The 18,574-nt window shown below is 42.5% G+C and overlaps 2 protein-coding genes across 2 annotated transcripts in view; one reads left to right on the top strand and one right to left on the bottom strand.

The window, feature by feature from the left end:
• LOC146669067 (uncharacterized) overlaps positions 1-18,574 on the top strand; it is a 576,742-nt gene that overhangs the window by 198,979 nt on the left and 359,189 nt on the right. The window lies entirely within an intron of this gene.
• LOC146669081 (copine-9-like) overlaps positions 1-18,574 on the bottom strand; it is a 217,505-nt gene that overhangs the window by 157,670 nt on the left and 41,261 nt on the right. Inside the window, exon 4 of the mRNA XM_085405516.1 lies at positions 9,959-10,062. Within this exon, the coding sequence (XP_085261642.1) occupies positions 9,959-10,062 (104 nt within the window). The remainder of the gene's footprint in view (positions 1-9,958; positions 10,063-18,574) is intronic.

The raw sequence follows: 18,574 nt of genomic DNA, 5'->3' as shown, positions 1-18,574 counted from the left end.
GAAGTGAAGCCACATGCACTCAGTAGGAGTTTGGTACAGCTACAAATAATTTCTTGGCCTCCTTGAAGTATGGGGATTATGGTAACTACGTACAGCACACTAAAACTTATGATGCATGACACTTAGTCAAGCATTAAACAGAGTAAGAGTGGATGAGTTATAATTTGCATGACTTAATATTTCAACATTAACGGTTTACCTTGTGAAGAGATTAAGACTCCTCACTAAGCGGGGCGGCTGCAGTCCCATAGGAGGAAGCTTTAAAGTGAAAAAGTTTATGTAGAGAGAATAACACTGAAATTCATTTCTGAATTATTTCTAACACAGAAAAGGAATTAACTTAACACACTGCACAACTTCAATTTACCTTATTTATTAATTTTTCACGCACAACTACCCTTCCCACCTATTGTCACTGCAAAACATGTAGATGAGTTTATTGGTCATTTTCTGACATTTGCATATTGTTTTCATTTGTTTTGCTTATTTTCTTCTGGCATCTGCTTGCGTGACACAAGAAACTGACTGGATCCACTGTGAGAGGACAAATTCAGTTACTTGGCAGGAGTTTCCAGCAAGAGTCAGGTACCTACTTCAAAGTACAAAGACATCTTCGGGGCAGAAGATGTCCACCTGTAACCCTGACTAAAGCCATGCAGGAGGGGATCTCAGGATCCAGACACCAGTGGATAGTTCTCACGTTTTTAAAAGCCTTGCATAGATTTGCATTTCAAATTTTTAGTTTGTTGTTGCTAGAAGATTGTAGTGATTAAGAAACCAGATTATAAAGTGCATGTTGATCATTTCTGGGTAATGAATTGGAAAGAAAATGTAAAGAACTGTAGCACAAAGTAGACGCAGTGTAAAGGAAGGTGTATGGATGTAAATAATGTCCTATATGTCAATGGACTGATTGCACTCAGTCCAAAGACATATACTGAAAACCTGTCCAACAATTTGTGAGTACAAGAAAATAATTATTAGCATACAATGTGTTAAATTTGCTTAGATGAGAGGGTCCAGCAGTAGATGAGAGGAATAGGGAAGGATTTGTCTGTGTTTCAGTTTGGCTTAACTGTAGCCTGAGAGTGTGTGTAATTGTTTAGAGGGAAAGGAATTTATGGACACTGGGGGTCTGCCTGTCATGAAAGGAGACAGGAAGCTACAGTTGGGGATTGCTGATGCTGATGCTTGTACCTTTAATAAAAACTCATAATTGTTATAACTTAGAAGAAGGTTTGCAGGAGACTCTCCACATGCTTATCTGTAAATGTAAGACAATAAGAGGCCAATGGCCCAGTGGATGCAGAGTGGGGGTCTCAGTGTTTGTAATATGTTAACTCTGGTTTGTATGTTGTCTAAAGGAATTTGGTGTAGCTTGGGTGGGGAGATTACTTTTATGACCGGCAGGAAGTCACGTATACCGACACACACAGTCCTTTGACTGTTACACTCACACACCCACATGCACACTCACTCACGTGCACACATACACACAGGTACGCGCACACAGTCACTCACGTGCACTCACATAGACACACGGGTACGCGCACACACAGGCACTCACGTGCTCGTGCATACACACAGAGACACAGAGTTTGCAGCACACCGTGGGGGTTTTATGATGGGGTGGCTTCTATAAAGCTGACTGTAACAAACAAAGGAGTGAAGATCTGCAGAGGGACACCGGCCTTGCACGTGTCCCCTTCTAGAAGATGCATGCTTAAATGAAGATGATTAAAGATGAATAAAGGTTTTTGTGAAAATGACTACTGAGTCAGGTGCCGTCTCTGGATGCCCAAGGAATAAAAGAACCGGGGTGAAACCAATTTCATAACACAGACTAGACAGGTGCCTCCTTACGAGCAAGCACTTTGGTGACAGTCGGAAAGAAAAACGCCCTTTAAACAGGAAGAAACCTCCAGCAGAACCAGGCTCAGGCAGGGGTAGGCAGGGGTGAGGGGAGGAAGACAGGGCCAAGATAAAATGTGGAAGACAGCCAGAGATTAATAACAACTTCTGGTTAAATGCAAAATGGTGTATAAACACATAGTGAGTGACAAAAGGTCAGTGAAGAAGAAACACTTAGTGTATCATGGGAAGCACCCAGCAGCCAAGGTCTATTGCAGCATCACTAAGGGAGGATTTAGGGTCACCTTATCCAGCCCTAACTATATGTTTAAGCAAAACATATAGTGGTGGTGGTCAGAGGGCCCGGTGGCGCCAGTGTCCGGCAGCCTCGCCTCTGTCAGTGCGCCCCAGGGCGGCTGTGGCTATAATGTAGCTGCCATCATGTGTGTGTGAATGTGTGGATGACTGGATGTAGTGTAAAGCGCTTTGGGGTCCTTAGGGACTAGTAAAGCGCTATACAAATACAGGCCATTTACCATTTACCATTCAAAAAAAAGGACATTTTTAACCTAATCTTAAAAGTAGAGATAGTGTCTGACTCCCGAATCCAAATTAGGAGCTGTTTTCACAGGAGAGGGAACTGGAAGCTGAAGGCTCTGCCCCTCATTATTGAGAATAAAGTGCCCTATTCAGGTGATCAGTATTAGGTCTTTAAGAAAAGATGGGGCGTGAAGTTGGAAATATGCTCTCTCTGTCTAGGCCAGGGGTGCATGCGGCTCTTTAGTCCTTATACTGCGGCTCCGCGTGGTTTGGAAAAACAATTATAAGTATTTAACTTAAGTGTATTTTATTTGTGTTCGTATTTTTAAATTGTGGTTGTAAATTGGAAGATTATTGTGATATTGAAATCTAAAAATAAAATTATATGTTATTATTTTTCATTGCTGAAAATAAGCGTCACACTCGCATAAACCATACCCGCCGAAATGCCCTGCATTTATGGAGACTTTCAACCCCAAGGATCCACATACGTATGTGAGCAGCTATTCTCCACCGTGAACTATGGTAAAAACAAACACCGCTCACGCCTCACAGATGACAGCTTACAGTCCTGCGTAAAGATGAAAGTGACTCCGTACAGCCTCGATTTGCAGGTTCAGGGGCAGAAGTCCCATTGTAAACATACCACGGCAGACCCGACGATGTTTCCGTGAACATGCTTTTCAGCATCTCTTTATTGACCACTTTTCACACATGGTTGCTTACCCACACAGCCTGGTGTAGCTTTTCAGCTCACAGCCCAACACACACCAACACAACAGCAGAGAGAGCACAGACTTTAAGGCGAGGAGGCTTGATTGCAGATACCGCTCAGGTGCGTCCGCCTCCCCTACAGCGGCAGACCACGCCCCGCCACACACATTAACCACGTAAAATAAATATTTCAGATATTTTGCAGATATTTATTTTTCCTTTTTTTCTTTAGCAGCGTAGTACTTTTTTCCAAATATTTTTAAAATTCAGGTCAAGGCTCCGCTACAGGCTGCGAAATTCCAAAGGTGATATAAGCTTGACGGTCACCACAGTTTTTGTTTGCTATAAGAATAATTTAAGTTCAGCTTCAGCGTCATTTAAAAGCGACCTTCAACTGGGTGTATCTCCTTTTTGTTAGTTCAAAATGTGTTCATTATATAAATAAAATTAAATTTTCTCTGTAGCACTTCATGGATTTCATAAGCAACACAATTTAGCTGTTTATACAAAGCATAAAGGTAAAAAACAATAACAGTGTTATCTTCATTTTAGATGCCAAAAAGTATTTGCGGCTCCCAGTGTTTTCTTTTCCATGGAAACTGGGTCCAAATGGCTCTTTGGGTGTTAAAGGTTGTTGACCCCTGGTCTAGGCCATGTGTCTGTCATGACTCTCGCTGCAGCATTTTGGATCAACTCACGGCTTTTCGGGGATTTTTTTTAGGACATCCTGATAATAATGAATTATTGTAGCTCAGCCTAGAAGGAATAAATACATGAACTTATTTTTCAGTATCACCCTGAGACAGGATGGTTCTAATTTTAGAGATGCTGTGCCAATGAAGGAAAGCAATCCTACCTATTTGTTTAATATTTGCATTGAAGGACATTTTCAAAATGGTCAAAAGTGACTTATATTGTTACTGGAGGTCAAGAAAATGCAATCCAGCGTAAGCATCTGGTTAGACACAAGATCTTTAGAAATTTGTTGTAATTAGATGCTAACCTCCGCTTATCTGAATTTAGAAGCAGAAAATTAGACGATCCTGACCAACTAGACTTTATGTCTTTGAAACATTTGAGACATTACTGCTGTTTAACTAATTGGTTTGTGTTGTGTTATTTGGCTTTATGTATATAAAAAGCTGGGTATCATCTGCAAAGCCGGGAAAATATATGATATTCCTTCTAATGGTACTCCTTCGGGCACGGATTGTCAACCTTTAACATCAAAAGTTGTTGAAGCTCCTCCTGCCAAGGGAGAGAGATGGGCAGGTGGCAGGTGTAATTGGGAGATGCCAAATCAATATATATAGTATATGTACTAATAGGCATGGTTAACCCTACTCTGTGGCTCGTGAGCCACGGGTTGCTGACCTCTAGCCTAGGGAAAGGATGCATAATGTGAACATAATTGGTCCTAGCATAGAGACTTGTGGAACTCCGTAATTCACCTCTGTGTGTGAAGAAGACTCCCCATTTACATGAACAAATTATAGTGTGTTAGATAGAAATGATTCAAACTTTAATACCTACAGTATGCTCTAATCTTGTCATGGTCCTGGGCCATGTTGGCCCAGTATTCTTGGTTCCTTGTATTTTCGCTCCTTATTTAGGCCATGTTTTCTGAGGTGTCCTGTTGTGGTGTTCCCTAAGTGTTTTCCCTTTGTGACTCTTACCCCCTTTGTGCCCCTCTGTGTATTTATGAGCTCTCGTCTCTCTTTGTGTTTAGTCCATGTTTCCCCCAGCCTGTTATGTCTGTGTTCTCCCCGTGCTCTCTCTCCTCCTGTCTGAACCTCTGTGTACTTCCTGTTTTACTTTGACAGTCTCTCGTCAGTATGCGTCATGTTGTGTTCACTCCTGCCCTGTCTCGTTATGTTTATCAGTGTCACCTGTGTTCCCCACCTGTGTGTAATCTCCTTGTGTTCTCTGATTGTATTTAAGTTGTGTCTTCTGTCATGGTAGTTGCTGGTTCGTCTGTGTTGTTTCCCCTCGGTCTCCCTGCGTCTTCCCGTATGTATTTCCCCGGACCTCCCTGCATCCTCGTTTCTGGTTTGTGTTATTAGTTCTACCCAGTTTAGGTTTTCCTGTTTCATGGTACCCACACCGTTGCTGTTTGTATTTTCGGTTGTCAAATAAACACTCATCTGCACCAGAGCTGCCGCATTTTGGGTCCTATTTCAACTCCACACGGCTTGCCCCGCAAACCGTGACAGAACGAACCAGCCACCATGGACCCAGCGGCAGTCAATCCGTCCGAGGAGCTCCAGGATGACATCGGCTACAATGTGGAGATCCTCCTCGGGCTGTGGCTGGAGAATCCTCCGTACGAGCTTCGCCGCGCCGTGGAAGGTCGGCTACAACGGCTCTTTTCTGGCCTGCCATGGCTACTAAATTCACTTCCTCCGACCATGCAGGCTTTTCTCCGGCACACACCCCACCTTCTCTCAGCCACTCCCGCGTCGCTGCCCGACTCGCCGGATGCGATCTTGCCCGGCCCGTCGGAGCCGTCTGCGGGGAGGAAACGCCGATCGCGCCGCAAGCGCGCCACCCCACAGCTGGACGTTCGGACTTCTAATTCGCCGGCTGTGGTGAGTGAGGACTGTTTTCCATTTGCGGACTGTATGACTGTTCATTCAGGGGCGGTGTTCTGTGCGGCAGATGACTTTGTGAACAGCATATCACCTCCCCCGCAGCCACTCTCAGCACAGTTAGCTCCCCCGCAGCCACTCTCAGCCCAGTTAGCTCCCCCGCAGCCACCCTCAGCTCAGTCTCCAGTGCCACCCTCAGCTCAGTCTCCGGTGCCACCCTCAGCTCAGTCTCCAGTGCCACCCTCAGCTCGGTCTCCAGTGCCGCCTGTAGCGCAGGCCCCAGTAGCTCCAGTGCCGCCTGTAGCGCAGGCCCCAGTAGCTCCAGTGCCGCCTGTAGCGCAGGCCCCAGTAGCTCTGGCTCCAGCATTACCGGTTCCACTCGTTCACTCCATGCAGGGAGAAAGCCTAAGTCCTACTCAAGGTGCTTTTCATGGTTCAGCCGCCATTGGCACTGTTTGCCGCTCCAGGGCTTCCCCAGAGGCTAGGTCCCAGTCCTCAGCTGATTCTGGACCCCTGGAGTTTAAGCAGCCACCTGGGAAGTGCCCCGTGTCAGTGTTGTCTGAGCAGGGCCAGTGCTCAGCACAGCACCCATTTCCTTCATGTCTGCCAGTGGACTCCATGCCTGCTGGCTTTGTGATGGCTTCTGCTGGAGGGTCCAAGGGGCCCGTCCAGCCTTCGTCTCGTGTCTCCGCTGGAGGGTCCGAGGGACCGCTCCGGCCTTCGTCTCGTGTTTCCGCTGGAGGGTCCGACGGACCGCTCCGGCCTTTGTTTCCTGTTTCCGCTGGAGGGTCCAAGGGACCGCTCCGGCCTTTGTCTCCTGTTTCAGCTGGGGGGCCCGAGGAGCCCGTCCAGCAGCCTTCCTCGTCAGCTGGTGGTTCCGGAGAACCACACCAGCCTCATGCCTCGTCGGCTGGAGGGTCCGAGGGGCCCGTTCGGCCTCCTGTCTCCGCTGGAGGGTCCGAGGGGCCCGTTCGGCCTCCTGTCTCCGCTGGAGGGTCCGAGGGGCCCGTTCAGCCTCCTGTCTCCGCTGGAGGGTCCGAGGGGCCCGTTCAGCCTCACGCCGCGTCAGCTGGAGGGCCCGAGGAGCCTGTCCAGCCGCCACCTGCGGCCGCCTCGTCGTCGCCTGGTCCAGCTTCATCCGAGTCTTCGTCCTCGCCTGGTCCAGCTTCATCCGAGTCTTCGTCCTCGCCTGGTCCAGCTTCATCCGAGTCTTCATCCTCGCCTGGTCCAGCTTCATCCGAGTCTTCGTCGTCGCCTGGTCCAGCTTCATCCGAGTCTTCATCCTCGCCTGGTCCAGCTTCAGCCTGTGCTTCGCCTGGTCCAGCTTCATCCGAGTCTTCATCCTCGCCTGGTCCAGCTTCAGCCTGTGCTTCGCCTGGTCCGGCCTCATCAGAGTCTTCATCCTCGTCTGGTCCGGCCTCATCAGAGTCTTCATCCTCGTCTGGTCCGGCCTCTGCTTCTGCTACGCCTGGTCCTGCGGCTGTTATGCCGCCGCCCAAGCCTCGTTCTGCACCTCGATATCGCCGGCCATTTTCCGGGCCACCTGCTGGACGTCACCGCCGTCGGGGTCGACCCCCTGAACTGCTCCGTGGTCTCCTTCGTTGCCGCCGCTGCCTTCCGCACGGCCGGTCCCCGGACCGCCATCGCCTGAGTGGCCGCCGCTGCCTTCCGCACGGCCGGCCCCCGGACCGCCGTCGCCTGAGTGGCCGCCGTTGCCTTCCGCACGGCCGGCCCCCGGACCGCCGTCGCCTGAGTGGCCACCGTTGCCGTCCGCACGGCCGGCCTCCCGAACTGTATCCACGTCGCCGCCGTTGCCGTCCGCACGGTTGGCCCCCTGAACTCTTCTGTTTTGGACTCCTGTGCTGCCGGCCCCCTGGACCTTTCTGTTTTGGACTCCTGTGCTGCCGGCCCCCTGGACCTTTCTGTTTTGGACTCCGTTTTTCTTGGGCTGTGGTGTGTTTCGTTTCATTGGTTTTCTTGGGTTGGGTCTCGTGTTTTGTTTTTCCTTTTTGTCTTTTGGCCTTCTGGTGCTCCTGTTTTGTTTTGTTTTTGTTTTGCCCCTAAAGGGTGATTTACAGCATGAACTGTAAGGAATATAGCACTGGGCAGTGGAGTGGATAGAAGCTGGATAAATGTGTTGTCCAGAGACCAAGGATTCACGACAGCCACAACCAGAGGCCATTATCCAAACACTTCTGGACTTGTTCCAATGAATATCCAAAGCGTGAATGTGCCCACATGGAAAAAGAATTGATACTTCAGCCACGAAGAGCACTAACCGCCATGGAGAAAATGGAGAAAGAGGCTAGAGGTCAAGATTAAGGCAACAGGAAGGGAAGGTAGCCAACTATTGTAGCTGCAGAAAGGTGTGATGAAGACAGGGATCCCTAAGAGGTACAGCAAGCTGCCATACCTGAGGCCTTGAAAACTGCCTTAGCTAGCCACCTGAAAAGGTATACCAGACAGATAGGTGTACACTCAGTGACAAGGGGAACAATACGACAAGAGCCCCACCAAGGCTGGGGACAGAGCAATATCGAAAGAGCATATGGGAGAAGGATGCAGCCCATAACAACAATGCTCAGTGGCTAGTGGATCCAAGAGCAGACCACAGCAACCTCCCTGAACAAGCTCTGGTAACCATTACAGTAGCAGACATCCAAGAAAGTTTCAAGCATGAAGAGTTTGATGCACCAGTGAGGACCCATGTGAGGCACACATGGATCTTGAAATGCCTGTACTCTGTGCCTGTCGATAATGACTGAACTGTATCCCTAAGGGATAATCCTTCCACCTTTCAGAGAAAACTAATTTCCGCCATTTGTATCCGTGATCTCAGTCCAATTTTAGCAAACAGATGAAACCTTGATTAATGCATTTATGGCATTTCTTAACAACGATGCACCATCTGGTGGCATTGAGGCATTTTGAACTCAAGTTACCAGCATTATGCATCAATTAAAATTTTACTAGACTAAACAACTAGTAAGGCTGGTACAGACTATTGATAACAGTGATAATTAGTCAGCTATTCGACTAGTCACACGCAGAGAGAGAGAGAGAGAGAGAGAGAGAGAGAGAGAAGAGTAGCAGGTCCAAGTTGAGTAAATGAAATGAAATTCATCTTAATCTTAGTTTTATTTGCAATCATACAGAATTTTATTCTGTCCTTAAGCACTTTCTAATTATTATGCACACATTCGCACTCCAGTGGATGCACTGGGGACAGTCAGTATCTTGCCCAAGGTTATTTTGACATGGAGATCGGAGGACCTAAGCTCGATGCCCCGAGAGACTGGTTGTCCTTTTTAAACATTATGACTTGACTTTCATGACTTAATTATACTTGAGAAAAACAGGATATTATGTAATAGTATCCAATGTTTACACTGAACAATGTTTACATCTAATAGCTATGTAAGGTTGAGATCATCAACTTGGGCTGCAGCTCTTCTCTTCTTGACTTTGGGATTAGTACCAGCTATGTTACTATTATACTGTTTAGGACGCCCCCAAGAGAACCTCGGCAAAAGTGAGGGGAACACAGACAGTTGTCGTGACAGTATTGAGAGTACCCTATACCCCGCCTCAGTGGAAGAAATGCATACAGGCATGTCATGTACAGATTCACAGTTTAACAATTCCATAAATCACCATTCTCTATTTGACCCACAGTGATAGATCCAAAATGCACCTGATACACCAGATAGAGATCCAATTTCACCCAGAACAGCATGTAAATGGTAAAACAACATTTGTAGCAGCTGTACACCACTACAAAATCTTTGAATATTTTCATTTTTGTATATGTCACTATAAAAGTGATTTCTAAAATGAACCAAAATCTCAAAATACAATAGCAAAACTGCCTGTTATAATAAATTGAGATGGTAAACATAGTCATCACACATCAGGGACATAATTATCCACTATATGTATAGGTAAACCATGCAATTATATGTATGTATGTATTTATTTATTTATTTTATTAACTGTTTGTTAATACTCAGACAGTGATAATAAAACTTTTAATAATAATTGTCAAAAGTGTGAAGAAGGCTGTCACCCAAAGGCATGTAAAACTTTTTACCCTGCCAAATCACTGCCGCTTAACAATTTGATGAGTCATTAAATGCGAGCTTCTAAATCTAGTGGGTATGAGTCAGAAGGCCAAACTAATAGTAGGGTTGATTCAGTCCCTGTGATAACAAAGGAAAACAGACAGTGGCATTGTAGAAAGAAAAGACAGAGACATTTCTACTTACACATCAAAGCGAAGGTTCTGCTTTTCCTCAAAGAAGAAATCAAGGACAAACTTCCTAACAAAGTCAGGGTTCAGTGTGTTATCGATCACTTCTGTCCGGCCAAACTAGAGAAAAAGACACAGACAAGAGAGACATTGAGGACAACAAAGTCAACAGCTATCAAGTCAGTCTGTTTGTTTAGTAACAGAGAAAGCACTTTCAGTAAACAAAGTGAAAAAAAGAGTGAAAAACACTGTTGCTTCTGCTGCAGTGCCTGTTTCGCTAGCTTTTCCTATAAGAGAACACTGTACTTGAGCATCAACTCACAAGCAGTGTTGGGCAAGTTACTTTGAAAAAGTAATTAGTTATAGTTACTTCTTCAAAAAAGTAACTGAGATAGCAACTGAGTTACAATATTATATAAGTAACTAATTACTAGGAAAAGTAACTATTGCATTACTTTGAAAAAAATGCTTAACCCTCTGGGGTCCAGAGGAGCTCATATCATTCTTTTCAGCACAACCTCACGTCTGAATTCACTGTTATTTTGTCATTTTGACATATTGATCTAAAATCAGACAAAAAAAATATAAAATTCAAGTAGAAAACAATTATATTTTTTACTGTAACAACCACAAACATGTTTAACGAATCATATTTCATAACTTGAAATGCAAACATAAACTGCAAATTTAAAAAAAAAAAAACCTATGCAGAAGTGCAGAACTCCATCACAGTTTATTTCACACCTCAAACATTTATTAAACAATTAAACACATAAGAGTAAACTGCAATAAATTACATGTAGTAATAAAATACACTACAACTCTTTTACGCTATGTCCACACCTACAGGGGTATTTTTGAAAACGCAGCTGTTTCTATGCGTTTGGGCCTTTCGTCCACACGTAAACGGCGTTTCAAATCACCGAAAACTGATATTCTTTAAAACTCCTTTTTTGCGTTTATGTGTGGATGAGGAATACAGAGTTCATGGCGCAACGTCAAAGGTATGTGCCTTTTTTCACGTCATGCTGTGCACGACGTTATTGTTTACATGAGAATTTCTACAATGGCAGATAGAGACAAAATACTGTTAATCTTACTCTGTTTTTACACGCTTACATACACACCCGCAGTTACTGTCCCTTCATTTAGAAAGGCAGAGGCGTTATGGTGTAATTATTTTACATGTAGTTGTTTTTTTCCTGTGTAATAATATTCAACATTGCAATCAATACATTTTTCAAAAAATGCCTCTCTGTGCAAAATAGGTTTAAAAACATAAACAGCTGTGGGATCCTGTTTGCCTGGGATTTGAACCGGGGAACAAATCGTGGCAGGATCAGCCTGATATTATTTGTGTCCCACTTTAACTTTACTGTATAAAGAGCAAACATCTCCAAAATGTCAGGAGTAGTTAGTCATTACAACAAGTGTTTGTGAACTAAAAATCAAGAATGTGGGATCCTGTTTGTCCGTGATTTGGGGAGCCCAGCTCTGCTTCCCGACGTAGGGAAAACCAATTCTGCAGGGAGACCTACCTCGGCACTTGTGCAGGTGAAACCAAAGGGAATATGCTTCACCATATTTTCTAGTCTTCGGCTTAGAATGAAGTTGGTTTGAAAACATATTTGACGATGCTTCATCTCCTGCTTGCTTGATTTGTGTGGGAGCCCTGTCAAAAACCTGCAATGGCTCTGCGCCCCCCTAGGGGGCGAACCTCACACTTTGGGAACCTCTGCCTTAGAAGATGCTGTTTTTACCGTTTCTTCCTGCAGTAAACATAACGATGCATTCAGTAAAAAACATCATGTATAGTTTTTATCTTAACTCTGGTTTGACGTGGGCTCTCACTACAATTTAAAAAGTAGTATATAGTTTAAGTCCACACTTTAAACACAAAGTTTGAGAATCAGGTTTGTCTTGCGATGACATAGAATCTTTTTGCTATGTCATCTTAAAATGGTCATGTGATTGGTTTACCACAAGTACTTTATTCTTCCTCAGCCAATCAGCAGCACTTGTGTAACTGTTTCTTTTGCTTTGCCTTCCTGATAAGCTGAAGACAGGTTCAACCGTATGTGTGTTTAAAATAGTAACACCTCTGCACTGCATTTTCTTGTTAGTAACGGTAACAACGTTGTAACGATAGAAATAGTAATTAGTTAGGTTAGTTACTGAGGCTACAAACCTAGCCTATTACTAGATCATTCTGAACAAGTAAAATATGTTAAAGACAAATATACAACAACATTTAAATATCTGGCACAGCTGTAGATAAAAGAGCTTTCCCCTGAAAGGAAATCATCATCGTTTTAGAAACACTTCAGATTTAGCAAAAGTGATGTTAACTAAGATGAAATCATGTGCAAAATGTGCTGCAGAGTTGTGTCTACACTGCAAAGCAGCACAACTAACTTATTCAACCACGTGAAAACACACCACAAATTGCACTTTAATTAATGCATGAAGGCCAAGAAAAACATGCAGTGGTTGCTAATGCAAATCATCCGGCTTAACGCTGATGACCATAAAATGAGCCCGTACAGTAAATCTGCATTTCCATCAAACTCACAAAGACAGGCTGAGATTAACAACACAGCCGTATTGCATATATTAGAAGGCTTTATGAAAATGGTCAGCTTACTGGTTGAAAGATACAGATTTGTTTCTTCTAAACATGCAAAATGCCACAGGGGACATGGAGAGGAAATCACAGCTGTCGAGTAGGCCTCCCTTACTACGAGCTTTTGTCACATCCATTATGTTTGTAGGATGAATGCAGTTAAAGAATTTATATGTCGCTTCTAAGAAATGCACTTAGGCTGGGTGAATCAACACCTTATTTGTCTTATTTATGTATACTAGAGAAGCATTGCCACCTGTACTTGTTATCCAGGTCATTCATGCACATGTGAAATAAATGAATGCACTGACATGCTGTGAAGTCTACACATCAGCTTTAGAGACAGAGAGACAACCTCCTCCTCCCTGCAGTGTAGAGGTGGGGTGAACCTGAAGGAGTGGGTTCCTGTCATGGATAACAAAAAAAACTTCCTGCCACCTTCCTTTTACTACACTGCAGACAGCTGCCAAAACGCCCAGCAGTGGAAGCTGCAGTTCCACTGCTCCATAAAGCATAGTCCCAACTATTCTCTCAAGCTTCAGTGAAAGAGGCTCGACATGTATCAAAAGGCGGGATAGGACATATTTCATCATATTCCCATTGGATTCAAATGGGGACACAGTGAGGAGGGTGTGGGTGTCTGGGTAGATCTCTGATCTAACTCTTGCATCACAAGTTTTTGATCCAGCAGTGACATGCAGCATGCTGGAAGACCATACAGCTCACTGGCCAGAAAAATTATAACACAACACAAGTACCTCCATATTTTACAAATGGTTACAAAAGCGTCTACTTTTCCAGATATATATATCTAAAGAATGAAACTTGCATATATATAGCGAATGATCTTGTGAATATATTTTATATAAAGTGATGTCAAATTTGTTTCCATTTTTATCGCTTATCTTGGCCTTCTTCTTTGAGATGTTAAATGGTATTCTCAGTTTTTCAACTTACTGCACATAATGTCCTGCTTGTACATATTCACTTACTGTATATAATGTTGTCTTATTGCACAGTCGAGGGGCGTTTCAGGACACATGTCACTGGGTGTTGTACTCGTATAACTCTGCCTGTGATAAATAAAGAATCTTGAATCTTGACCCCATATCATGTGCTCAGCTACCACTTGAAGTGTTATCTCAGTTGACATCTCCATCAGTGAGTGATAAATATATATACTTTATGTTGCATTTTATTTCTTAAATTTAAAATTCTTAGCATTAGAGGATGGACAGCTGCAACAAAAAGAGAAAGCCGATTTTCTTTTCTCACAGAAGACACTTTGACATGTTGAGAAAAGGTACAATTAAGAGAAGTAGCAGCTGGACTCCACTTAGATGTTTTAGCACTAGTCCTTTTCCTGCTGTGAGAAGTCAAAATATCTGCCACTTGCAATGGTTTTATTACCGTGAAAGAAAATAGTGTGGAAATGGAGGTGTTTGTCTGTGAGCTGTCACTAAAGTGCTGCCAAATTGCAACACAGCAGCTGCTGGTGTAGACCAGCAGAATCCATACAGCCAGACATGTGCCATGACCTGTGTTTTCATAGAACAGTTAAAAAACAAGACGACTCTCTTAAGAAATTTCTGAATATACACGATGCAATGTAACCTACATATTTGTACAGTTTGTCATTTACTTTTAAGTCCACTGACCTAAACTCAAAGGCTGAAGTGAAAAAAGCCATCTACACCCTCTTAAAGGCAGAAAGTGTGTACTGTTAAGTGTACTGTAAGCAAAGCTTCTGGTGAGTCTTTGGCACTGAAATCTTCCATTGATGAGTTTGAACGCTGTCGCTGTGGACAGATGTGAACTTTATATTTATCACTTTATAGAAATCAGTGATTAGTAACTGTTAGCTGTATATCGTTTTTCCTAATGAATTTGTTTGTGGTCTTAGTATGTTATCCATAAAATTACATGCATGATAACATTAATACACTTAGTAAAAGTACAGAATAAGTACAGTTTATTACAGAACAATCCATTTTGAGGTTATATGATTAGCATTTTTTTAAACAAAGGTTTGTGGGCACATATACAAGAGAAGCCATTTTTAGGTGTGTTTTACTTTTTGTAGTTTGGAGGCTCTTTGCCACGCTATGTTCAAACTACACAAACCATGATTCAAGAGTTATAATCAAAGAGTTCCACGAATAAAAAAATTTAATTAAAATTCAGCTGCTTTCCATTTTAAGGTTGTTTCCACGTGCAGTGCAGCACCTATGTAAGCAATTCTGGTTGGTTTGGACACTGAAAATATGATAAATTTTGAGTGCACAGGTCCCTCAGGCCATGGTTGTGTCCTGATGCACCACTTTTAACCTTGAACACTGTGGCCCCTTCACCTGTAAACATAAACGTTAACCTTCAGCATAAAAGCTGGGTTAGTTTGATGCAGTTAACTTTGAGAACAAATGCCAGACTTTGAGGGAAGCAATCTTAATGCACTGGGTGAGTTTGGTCCAGGCCAAATTTAAATCGCCCCAGTTATTTCCTTTTTATGTCTGGAGTCACGGACCGTTTTTTATAACCCAGTGGGAGTATTTTTTAAGCAGCAAGATAAGTCCACTGGTCTTGCAGAACTTGTACAGTCATGTGACACCAGGTTTTTTTTTTTTTTTTAAATGAACATGTTGAATTTATCAGGTTTGTTAATTATGTGCAAACACAAAGCAATAAACCTTCACAGATGCTTCGTATAATATGACAGTTTGCCCTTCGTAATGAAAAAGATCATTCAATTCAATTTTATTTAAATAGCATCAGATCACCACAACACTTGTCTCAAGGCACTTAATATTGGAAAGTGAAGATAAATACTTAGATAAACATTTATTAGAAATATTCATTCAGACTTAAATCTGGGACTCTCCACCATTTGACCTTAGAACTGAAGAAGCTTCTCGGATGAGAGGTGAAACGTCTTCAAGCAACTTAAAGAAGTCCAGACGCTTTTCTTTGCAAGCAGACATATTAATTCAGACACGTTTACTCCCTGAAACCTTCAAAAACTATGGAAAAGTGTAAATGAATTATTATTCATTATTTTTGATTGTCTTCCTCCGTGCAGTTCTTGGCAGACGTTATTGCAAAAGTTAAAGTTATTCTTTTTTTCCTGTTCAAAGGAATAAACATCTGCATTTGATCTACTCTCACTCACCAATTCTTGCAGTGTTTTCAGAATTTGCAGAATGTCTGTAGCTTATTGTTTAATTTAAATATGAAAAACTACAGTTCCACATAATACGGGGACCATCTGGTCGTCACACCCACCTGCAGTAGTTCTACACATGGTCATGGGTGACTGGAGAGAAACCCGCCAGTATCCACCTCCCACGATGGGCACATCATGTGTGGACCCTGGGATGAAACTGGGACATCTAAATTAAATTTAGGTGGGTATGACAGACAGCTTCTCCCTACCTGCCTTTGCAAACCACCATTGCTCTGTGAGCCCTGAACTGTAAGTAGGTAGGCTTAAATTCCTAGCAGTAATATGTGCTATAAATGAAGATAGGGTGCTCCTTTGAGACCTTATACAAGTGAACAGTCAGTAGCAGTTACATTTACTGTCAAAGCAAGTGGAGTCCTTTGAAGTACTGGAGAGATAACTAGTTAGTAGAGATATGTTGAGTAGAGCAGAAATGCTTAAGGGTAGCACCAAGGCTGCTGACTTCGTGTATGAGAGACTATTCAACATATTGAACAGCTGCACTCCTGAGGTATCCAGTATTAAAGAGGAATAAACTGTAGAAGCTGGTGCAACATAAGTGTTTCATCCATTTAGACAAATGCTGCATGTTATTATGAAAATAATAAAATGATATATAATTCTAATCATGTCCTTTACATTTTCTACATTTCCCTAGGATAAATATTTTTCTTTTGCTTTCATAAAATTTTCTATTTATGTTGAAATAGCGCTGCAACAGCGTGTTGACTGTTCAATCAATAGTGTCCTTTCTAGTCTTGATGGGACTGACAGTTGTCATTATCTTCATTCTTTTAACTCTCAAGTATCATAAAGTTAAGTTAAGTTGATGAGACTGGGTTTACAGACAGCGTTTCAATTTTAAATGTAAGGTTGCTGCCATTGTTCTAACACTATGTATAAATGTAACAGGGCTTGCTGGTAGTTCCAATAGTGCTAGATCCTCCAACCTTTATATGTGAAAAATACATTAGCTTAATCACAGCTAGCTAATACTAGAGGGACCAATATGCTCACAAGCTAACATGACTGAAAGATTAGGGCTACATGCAGTGACAGTAGAGTTAGCCATGTTAGCACGCTACTTTCAACAGGTGGTCAGGTTGAGTCCACCTGTGCACACTGAGAGGATCAGGGCTCCATGTCACTGCAGTGTCTTCATATATAGACAGTAAATGTGAAGCAAACACAAACACTTCTTTAACGGGTCTTAGCAAATACAACGCCATCACCCCAAATACGGGCAGCAGTGAAATCCTAAATAAAGAAGCTGATCCAGAAACTAATAGGAAAAGGAAATGGACCTGCAAAGGAGGGGTGGAACTGATTCTCTATTCCTAATTCAAGTTTTCAATCGAATTTTTTATTTTATTTTTTCGTAAATAATTAAATGACTCAACTTAAAGTATTTATCAATAGATTAATAGTTGTCTTAAAAATATTTATTTATAACTTCTCTTTACGATATTATGACTTCCCAAAAAGTTGATACTGTTCATCTGGACGTAGTGTTTTCAGGCACATCAGTCACGATGAGTGGCGAAATGTTTCTCCCACTGAAAACACTACGTCCAGATTAACAGACTCAAGTTTTTGGGATTCCCTTACCTGGAGGATTGAGCATGAATCAAAAGATATTATGACTGATTTTATTGATGTTTTAAAAAAATCAATGTAAAAGGATTTTTAAAGTAAATATACTAATTTATTAATGTTATTGCACAATTCAATAGTTATTTAATCATAAAATGCTTTATGTGTTTGACTCATCTGGTCCTCCACAATCACTGCTGCAAAGGAAAGAGTAGATTAGATATCTGTGTTCTCCATAACTTCTATCTATCGATCTTCTATGAATAACCACAGTATTCTGTGCTACTGCTCCTTCAAAGTGATTTTCATAGTCAGAAGCTAATACTGAAATATTGACCATGTATAGTTCTCTCTATCTTAAGTCTTGTTTATGACATCATAGTATCAGGTTCAGATTGTACAGTTTCAGTATAGAAAACAAAGAAAAGAAGTTTTGGTCATCACAGTGGATGGTTTTATGCCATGAATTGCATTCTGGAAAACACCAGGCACATTATAAGACAGAGAAATGGCACCCACAGAAAAGAAAACTATATAGAACTAGAACTATATAGAAAACTATAAAAGAATTCCAAAACAGCTAATTGGTCAGTTAGCTCTACCTCACTACCAGAGAGTCAATCGAGGGTCAAAACATATGTGCCAATCACACTTGGACTAAAGCACGCACACAGTCGGTGATCGCAACATGTAGCTGTGTGGTTGCAGACATGTCTATATTGTAGTAGGAAGGTTTGTCTGAGCTTATTGTATTCAAAAAATGATTGAGCATTTTCACCCCTCTGCTGAAGGACCCAGACTATGAATTTAGACATTAATAGACCTGTAATGTTGTAAAACTATGAAATGTAGTCAAAGTAGAGGTACAACCTTGCTCTTTGAACAGCAAACTATGGAAGCAGTTTTATGCTTTTTAGCAGTGATTCTAGACATGCTGTTTGAGGAAATAAGATTACATTTAAATACTTTGGTTCAACTATCCAAAGCAACGAACAGAAGTGAAGAGAGCGCAGGGAGGAATGAGTGGGACAAGTGGCAGGAGGCTACACTGGAGGTGGCAGAGCTGAAGCTGCTAAGATCCTCATTGGGAGAATGGACAAGACTAGAAATGTGTATATCAGAGGGACGGTTGAGCGGTTTGGTTGGAGACAAAGTTAGAGAGGCAAGGCTGATATGGTTTGGACACGTGCAGAGGAGGG

The sequence above is a fragment of the Rhamphochromis longiceps genome, linkage group LG5 (genome assembly GCF_057381845.1).
Source record: "Rhamphochromis longiceps isolate RC_006_pf linkage group LG5, R_longiceps_female_GT1.1, whole genome shotgun sequence".
NCBI lineage: Eukaryota > Metazoa > Chordata > Actinopteri > Cichliformes > Cichlidae > Rhamphochromis > Rhamphochromis longiceps.
This window is presented reverse-complemented; position numbering and strand designations above follow the sequence as displayed.